This window comes from Triticum dicoccoides, chromosome 4A (genome assembly GCF_002162155.2).
Source record: "Triticum dicoccoides isolate Atlit2015 ecotype Zavitan chromosome 4A, WEW_v2.0, whole genome shotgun sequence".
NCBI lineage: Eukaryota > Viridiplantae > Streptophyta > Magnoliopsida > Poales > Poaceae > Triticum > Triticum dicoccoides.
In genome coordinates, this window is record NC_041386.1 from 80066616 (window position 1) to 80075362 (window position 8747).

The following is an 8747-nucleotide window of genomic DNA, read 5'->3' on the forward strand; positions in this document are numbered from 1 at the left end:
GTTAAAATTAAAAAGAGATGCGTCTCGGCGAAGATCTGCCAAAGTATAAATTTCATGTTGGGCCTCCTGACCTCGAAGTGCCCAGAAATATGTTCGAGAATTATCGAGAGAACACCACAAGCCTGAAGAACACCCGGGGCGTCGTCGCGAAGCGCTGTCCAACCAGGTACGGCGAGCGGCGTGCGTTGTCGCGAAGCTTCAACATCTTTCCCCGTCCTTCCACGATCATGGCATGAACTCCCCTCTGCTCTATAAAATGGCGCGGCACACTCGCCATCTCCCACCGAGCAAGCGAGCAAGATAAGAACCACTTAGCTGCAATTCGTAGCACATCGGCTTCCAAGTTCCAACGATCTCGTAGACACTCTCTCGTTTCAATCTCGAGCGACTTTTATTATTTCGAAGTGCAATGGCTGCAGCGAACGCTCCCTTCGCTCTCGTCAGCCGCCTCTCCCCGGCCGCGCGCCTGCCCATCCGTGCCTGGAGAGCCGCGAGGCCGGCGCCGCTCTCGACCGGCGGGAGAACCCGCCCGCTCTTCGTGGCCTCCGCGGCGCAGGAGAATAGGGACAACTCCGTCGACGTCCAAGTCAGCCAGGCCCAGAACGCCGGCAACCAGCAGGGCAATGCAGTCCAGCGCCGCCCTCGTCGCGCTGGATTTGACATCTCCCCGTTCGGTAAGTCCTCTGTTCCGCAGTGTCTTTCAACGAGAGAAATTTGTTCGAGCGTGGGAGAAGCAGAGCCTGACGTACGTTGTTTAGGCTAACGTATGCAGGGCTAGTGGACCCGATGTCGCCGATGAGGACGATGCGGCAGATGCTGGACACGATGGACCGGCTGTTCGACGACGCCGTGGGGTTCCCCACGGCGCGTCGCTCGCCAGCGGCGGCGAGCGAGACGCCGTGGATGCCGTGGGACATCATGGAGGACGAGAAGGAGGTGAAGATGCGGTTTGACATGCCTGGGCTGTCGCGGGAGGAGGTGAGGGTGATGGTGGAGGACGACGCGCTGGTCATCCGCGGCGAGCACGGTTAGACTATGTATAGCTTCTGTACCTATGTACGTATATGGTACATATTGTAACACAACCATTATATATAATGAGATAAGCCACCTCTAGAAGGTACATATTGTAACACAATCATTATATATAATGAGATAAGCTACCCCTAGAGGGTTGTGCTGGTTCCCCAAAACTTATTGTCTTACATGGTATCACGCTAGGTTACGATCGCTTCCGCTTCTAAACCCTAATACCCGCACCGCCGTCGCAGCCGCCGCCGCCTTCACTGCCGCTGCCGCGCCACCGATCGCGCCGCCGCTATGTCGAGCGCCGCCACCACCAGTTCCACTGCTGCGGGCTTCCTCCCGGCCTCTCTTGCGGCTCTGCTCAACCTCCCGCTCGATGCCGTCTCTGTTCCGGCTCCGATCGGGACAAGGAGCATCGACTCCGTCTTCTCCACGCCGCTGGCGCCCTCGCTTGGGCGTGACCTCGTGGTCCACACCGCGGCGCCGCCGTCCGCTGCGGACTCCGCAGGCGTCGTCCCGCTGCTCCTGCCGCAAGCGGATCACACTGCCCCGCTGGCGGGGTTGACGGCGTTCGCCCCGACCGCGGGCCTTGCGGCGTCTGCACCGGCCGCGAGCTTTGCGGCGCCCGCCCTGGCTGCGGTCCCGCCTCCTCCCGCATCGGCTTCGGTGTCTCCGGCTGCCTCCATGGTGTTTGCACCCCAGGCAGCCTCCTCGATGGGATTGTCTTCGCCGCCGCCGTTTCACTTCGGTCATTTCATCACCATCAAGCTCTCCGCCGACAACTACATCTTCTGGCGTGCGCAGGTTCTCCCGCTCTTGGGGAGTCACTACCTGCTAGGCTACATCGACGGATCGCTTCCCTGCCCACCCGCGTTGGTAGACAGCGTGCATGGTCCGGTCTACAATCCGGCCCATCGCGTCTGGACGGGGCAGGACCAGGCGAACCTCTCCTCCATCCAGGGGTCGCTCTCGCCGGCAGTTGTCGGCCTTGCTGTCTTCGCGAAGACGTCTCATGAGGCCTGGACCATCCTTGAGCGCACCTTTGCAGCGCAGTCCCAGGCTCGTGTCTCTGCACTCCGTCGTCAGCTTGGAGAGTGTCAGAAGCTTGACTCCATTGCCACTGAGTTCTACAACAAGGTCAAGGGCCTCGCCGACACATTGGCCTCCATTGGACAGCCCTCACCGACTCCGAGTTCAACTCGTTTATTGTCAATGGTCTTGATGAGGAGTATGATGCCTTAGTCGAGATCATCAACGAGCGGGGCAACTCGACACCCATGCTGGCACACGAGGTTTTCTCTCGGCTCCTTCTCACTGAGCAACGGGTCGAGACTCGCCGCACCAGGGGCACTGGCTCCCTCTCGGCCAACGCCGCCACCAAGGGTGGCCGCTCTTCTTCATCACCCCAGTCTCCCTTGGGGCTGCCACCGTCGCCCGCCTCGGCCCCCCCACCTACTGCGACCTTACCGGGGGCTGGCGGTCCACGTGTGTGTCAGCTTTGTGGCCGCGATGGGCACTGGGCCTCCAAGTTTCATAAGCGCTTCCAGCGAAGCTTCCTTGGTCTTGGCAATGACGGCAAAGATACACGCAACAATGCCCGTCAGGTCGCCATGGCTGATCGTCCCGCGCCGCAGAAGCAACAGGGACACACTCAGTCCTACTCCATCGATCCACACTGGTACATGGACTCTGGGGCGACAGAGCATCTAACCAGCGAGATGGGGAAGCTTCACACTCGTGAACCCTATCATGGCTCCGACAAGATCCACACCGCCAATGGAGCAGGTATGCACATCTCTCATATTGGTCAAGCATCTTTTCTCACTAGACATGCCAATAGGAGTCTTCAGCTTCGCAATGTTCTTCGAGTTCCATCTGTGACCCGTAATCTTCTTTCAGTTCCTAAACTCACACGTGATAATAATGTGCTTTGTGAATTTCACCCTTTTGATCTTTTTATTAAGGATCGGGGCACGAGGGACATTCTTCTTAGTGGGCGGTTGTGCCAGGGCCTCTACCGTCTGGAGCATCCTGGTGTCGCTCGTGTTTTCAGTGGAGTTCGGGTCTCTCCGTCACAGTGGCATGCTCGTCTTGGTCACCCGGCCACACCTATTGTCCGTCATATTTTGCGTCGTCATGAGCTTCCTAGTTTGTCTAGTCATAAAGATGTAGCAGTGTGTGATGCTTGTCAGCAGGGGAAGAGTCATCAACTTCCTTTTTCGGAGTCCAATCGTGAGGTGAAACATCCTTTAGAACTTGTGTTTTCAGATGTATGGGGTCCTGCTCAGACTTCTGTCAGTGGTCATAATTACTATATCAGTTTCGTTGATGCTTATAGTCGCTTTACCTGGCTTTACCTTATTAAACGCAAATCTGATGTGTTTGATATTTTTGTTCAGTTTCAAAAACATGTTGAACGTCTTCTCAAGCACAAAATTGTTCATGTCCAGTCAGACTGGGGGGGCGAGTATTGCAACCTCAACTCTTTCTTTCAGTCGCTTGGGATAGCTCATCGTTTAGCATGTCCACATACACATCAGCAGAATGGTTCAGTCGAACGTAAGCATCGTCATATTGTTGAAGCTGGTCTTACTCTTTTGGCACATGCATCTGTTCCGTTTCGGTTTTGGAGTGATGCTTTCACCACTGCATGCTTTCTCATCAACCGTACTCCTACTCGTGTTTTAAACATGAAGACTCCCATTGAGGTTCTCCTTAATGAACAACCTGATTATACCTTTCTCAAGGTATTTGGGTGTGCTTGCTGGCCGCATCTTCGTCCATATAACAAGCGCAAGCTTGAGTTTCGTTCTAAGAAGTGTGTTTTTCTTGGCTATAGCTCTCTTCATAAAGGTTACAAATGTCTTCATGTTCCCACTAATCGTGTCTATATATCTCGGGACGTCGTGTTTGATGAGCATGTTTTTCCCTTTGCCAACCTTCCTGTGTCCACTGTCGAACCACCATCCCTGCATTCATCCTCTGTTGCTTCTGACCAATTTGATGATGTTGCATACTCTCCTTTGCTGTTACCTAACCATGGTGCAGGAACCGGATGTGGAGCTCGTTTGGAGCTGTTGGAGGATTCACCATCATCATCGTCGTCTTCTGGTGGGCACGTCGATCGCCCTATGTTGCATGGCATCAATTCGCGTGCCCATGCATGGTCACCCGACGAGCCCGTCGCGCCGAGCATCTCCACTGCTCGGTCCGTTTCGCCAGCGGCCGCCGAGTCGCCTGCGGCTCGGCCCGTCACGCCCTCTTCGCCCGCGGCTCGGGTCCTCACGTCGCCTTCATCAGCGGATCGGCCCGCGACACCGGCCGCGCCACGGCCCACTATGCCGAGCTCGCCATCGGCCCGGTCTGTGATGCCGGAGTCGCCAGCTGCTTCGTCTGCTCTGCCGGTTTCGCCGGTGGGTCGGCCTTCTTCGCCAACCGAGTCCGAGGCTACCGTGACTGGCTCCTCGTCACCGGCTGACTCGTCAACGTCGCCGTCCTCCAGCCCGTTGCAGGCTGCTTCGTCGACCTCGGTGGTTCCTGTGTCCCGACCACATACACGCAGTCGCAGTGGCATTTTCAAACCTAAGGAACGTAAGGATGGTACGGTTGCTTGGTTGGCTGCTTGTTTGGCTGCTGCTGTTGCGGATCCATCTTCTGAGCCTCGCTCATATCAGGCTGCCCTGCGCATTCCACATTGGCGAGAGGCTATGGAGCAGGAGTTTCATGCTCTTCTTCGTAACAAGACATGGACTCTCGTTCCTCCACCACCACGGGTAAATGTTATTGACTCAAAATGGGTATTCAAAGTGAAGAAGCATTCGGATGGATCTATTGAGCGTTACAAAGCGCGACTTGTTGCTCGCGGTTTTCGGCAGCGTCATGGTCTTGACTATGAGGACACCTTCAGTCCTATCGTCAAGCCTACCACTATTCGGCTTCTTCTCTCCATTGCTGTTTCTCGTGGTTGGTCACTTCGTCAACTTGATGTGCAGAATGCTTTTCTACATGGATTTTTGGAGGAAGAGGTTTATATGAAACAGCCGCCTGGTTTCTCTGATCCTGATCGTCCTGACTATATCTGTCGTCTTTCCAAAGCACTATATGGTTTGAAGCAAGCTCCTCGTGCCTGGCATGCCCGCCTTGCCTCTGCCCTTCGTGCTCATGGGTTTGTGCCGTCTACTGCTGACACTTCGTTATTTCTTCTACAGAAGCCAGAAGTCACTATGTATCTTTTGGTATATGTCGATGATATTATCCTTGTCAGCTCTTCTCAGTATGCTGCTGATGCTCTTGTCTGCTCTCTTGGTGCTGATTTTGCGGTCAAAGATCTTGGGAAGCTTCACTACTTTCTTAGAGTTGAGGTCACTTCTCGTGCTACTGGTCTTGTCCTTACGCAGAAGAAGTACTCCTTGGAGTTGTTACAGAGAGCTGGCATGCTGAAGTGCAAACCGACCACCACACCCATGTCGTCTACCGACAAGATAACAACTGTTGATGGTGAGCTTTTGTCTCCTGCGGATGCCACAGAGTACAGGAGCATTGTTGGTGGACTTCAGTACTTGACGATCACGAGACCAGATATCTCTTATGCTGTTAACAGGGTTTGTCAGTATCTTCAGGCTCCCAGAGATACTCATTGGGCTGCTGTTAAACGCATTCTTCGTTATGTTCAGTTCACCCTGACATTTGGTATGCATATTCGGCCGACTTCCTCTCGGGTCCTTTCGGCCTTCTCTGATGTAGATTGGGCTGGTAGCCCAGATGACAGGCGATCCAGGGGGGGTTATGCAGTATTCTTTGGCTCTAATTTGATCGCCTGGAGTGCTCGGAAACAGGCTACTGTGTCACGTAGCAGTACTGAAGCTGAGTACAAGGCTGTGGCTAATGCTACTGCAGAGATTATTTGGGTGCAGTCTTTGCTTCAGGAGTTGGGTTTGTCTCAACCACAGCCTCCTATTCTTTGGTGTGATAACATCGGTGCTACATACCTTTCTGCAAATCCAGTATTTCATGCCCGAATGAAACACATTGAAGTTGACTATCACTTTGTACGGGAACGTGTATCACAGAAGCAACTCCAGATCAAGTTTATCTCATCTAAGGATCAACTTGCAGACATCTTCATTAAGCCTTTACCGCTGCCACAGTTTGAGGCTTGTAGGCGCAATCTTACCCTTCTCAGTTCTTTAGAAAGTGGCTAAGATTGAGGGAGGGTGTTAGACTATGTATAGCTTCTGTACCTATGTACGTATATGGTACATATTGTAACACAACCATTATATATAATGAGATAAGCCACCCCTAGAGGGTTGTGCTGGTTCCCCAAAACATATTGTCTTACAAGCACAAGAAGGAGGCCGGCGAAGGGCAGGGCGAAGGCGGCGACGGGTGGTGGAAGGAGCGCAGCGTGAGCTCCTACGACATGTGCCTTGCTCTGCCGGACGAGTGCGACAAGAGCCAGGTGCGGGCCGAGCTCAAGAACGGCGTGCTGCTCGTGTTCGTGCCCAAGAGGGAGACCGAGCGCAAGGTCATCGACGTGCAGGTCCAGTGATGAGTTCGTGTGAGACTGTACCCTGCATCTGAGGCTTTAAGATTTCAGCTGTCCGAGGTGTGCTCTTTGTAGAGTGTGCCGTTTTTCTCCAATCCTCTTTGCGCACTCGTGGTGCGAAATATGTAGTGCTCTATGTCTCTCCTCTCTCCTTAATAATAAAATAATAAAGCACAGATTGAGGCTCTGTTTGGTTCATAAGTCTTAGGACTTTTTTTAGTCCCAACTTATAAGTTCAAGTCACTAAAAAGTTCCTACATGTTTGGTTCCTGGGACTTAAGTCTTTATAAGACCATATTACAACTATAAGTCCCTCTTTGAGAGTCTTATTTCATAAGTCTTGAATGTCCACTTTAAGTCCCTATAAGTCTCTCCTGTTTGGTTTAGATGAGACTTATAGGGACTTATTTAAGTTCCTAGACCAACAAGTCTCTGAAAACAAACACCCTCTGAGTTTTCGAATTTACCGTCGCGGCGTTTTTGCACAAAGGTCCATGTGCTTTTTATGAATTAAACCCGCCGTCCTCATAATAAGATAACCACCTGAGATAAAAGAAAGAAAATCAGCCTCCCGACCCTGCCTCCCAATCACCATCTCCACCTCCTGCCATGCCCCTTACCACTTGTTGCCGTGCGCCGCCACCGCCCACCATGCTGGCGCGCCTACCCCTACCCGACCGCTACACGCGGACGACGCTTGTCGGTGTCAAAACCAGCGGATCTCGGGTAGGGGTTCCGAATTGTGCGTCTAGGCCGGATGGTAACAGGAGGCAGGGGACACAATGTTTTACCCAGGTTTGGGCCCTTTTGATGGAGGTAAAACCCTACGTCCTGCTTGATTGATATTGATGATATGAGTAGTACAAGAGTAGATCTACTACGAGATCAGAGAGGCTAAACACTAGAAGCTAGCCTATGGTATGATTATTTTTTTCGCTTACGGACTAAAACCCTCCGGTTTATATAGACAGCGGAGAGGGCTAGGGTTACACAGAGTCGGTTACAATGGTAGGAGATCTACATATCCGTATCGTCAATCTTGCCTTCCACGCCAAGAAAAGTCCCTTCCGGACACGGGACGAAGTCTTCAATCTTGTATCTTCATAGTCCAGGAGTCCGGTCGAAGGTACAATCTGGCTATCCGGACACCCCCTAATCCAGGACTCCCTCAACACTCGTGAGCACCTTTTGGATCGGGTCAACACGGAGGTTTGAGCAGTTGGGGGCAGCACGGCTACTCGATGTAGATTGCAGACTGGCGGCGGCGGCTGGAGCTTGCAGGGGCCAGATCCATGCGGGGCAGGGGCTGGGGAGGCTGATCCGAAGGCGGGCGGCGAGGCAGGGGTCACCGGTGACGAAGAGGAAGGCTAGAGAGGAGGGGCTTCAGTTTTCCCTGGTAGAAAAGAGAAACAGAAGAGGATTCGGGGAGGAGAGGTAGGGAGAAGAAGAATGTGGGAAGAAGGATGGCTAGCCTTCTCGACATATGCCATACGATCTAAAGGTCTGACCATGCTGCTCTTCTCTCATCTTCTAATTTAATTAGAAATCAACAATCAACAAAGCGGGAGCTGTAGGATAAAAGTACACCCTTCTCTGCAGCTCAGTCATGGGGTTGTTGGTGGCTTCACGCTCACCTTACAACCTCCATGACGCTTGCCACACGATATGCAGGACTGCCACATGATGCTGGTCCGAGAGTTCTAGGATCAAACAAGGTACCACTATCATGGTTTTCCCTGAGCTTAATCACTTAATTAGGGAAAGATGTCTGGATGCGAAAACTATAGCCTGGTAAGAAGTCGAAACATCAACCTTAATTTCTCAAGTGTGCCTATTACATCGATAAGTAGCACTGCTGCACTGCAAATATGAAGACAATTTGCATTGTCATGTATACATATGTAGTAGATGGGTACATAATTAACTGAGATACAAGTAGAAGTGCTGCAGTTGCAGCAGAGCTCCATCAAGTTCCATCGAAAATTGCATGAAGCGTCTAATGTCGCCGCCAAGTTCGCCGGAGGAAGAAGCACCGAGTTCATTGGATGAACAAGAACATCGGTCGAGCCGTCCAATGTCGCCTGTAGCGGCTACACCAGAGGTATTTATCCCCTTGAAAGCTAATCACTGGATCGAATCCTCTATTTTAGTTATTGTTTCTGTCCCCCGGCTC

The 8747-nt window shown here is 52.5% G+C and overlaps 1 protein-coding gene across 1 annotated transcript; it reads left to right on the forward strand.

Annotated features, from left to right (window-relative positions):
• Positions 1-299: 299 nt before the first annotated feature.
• Positions 300-6686, forward strand: LOC119288710 (small heat shock protein, chloroplastic). The gene is made up of 3 exons (XM_037568269.1): positions 300-674; positions 773-1021; positions 6369-6686. The coding sequence occupies exons 1-3, from the start codon at positions 410-412 to the stop codon at positions 6575-6577; spliced, it is 723 nt and encodes a 240-aa protein (XP_037424166.1). The 5' UTR covers positions 300-409; the 3' UTR covers positions 6578-6686.
• The last annotated feature ends 2061 nt before the right edge of the window (positions 6687-8747 follow it).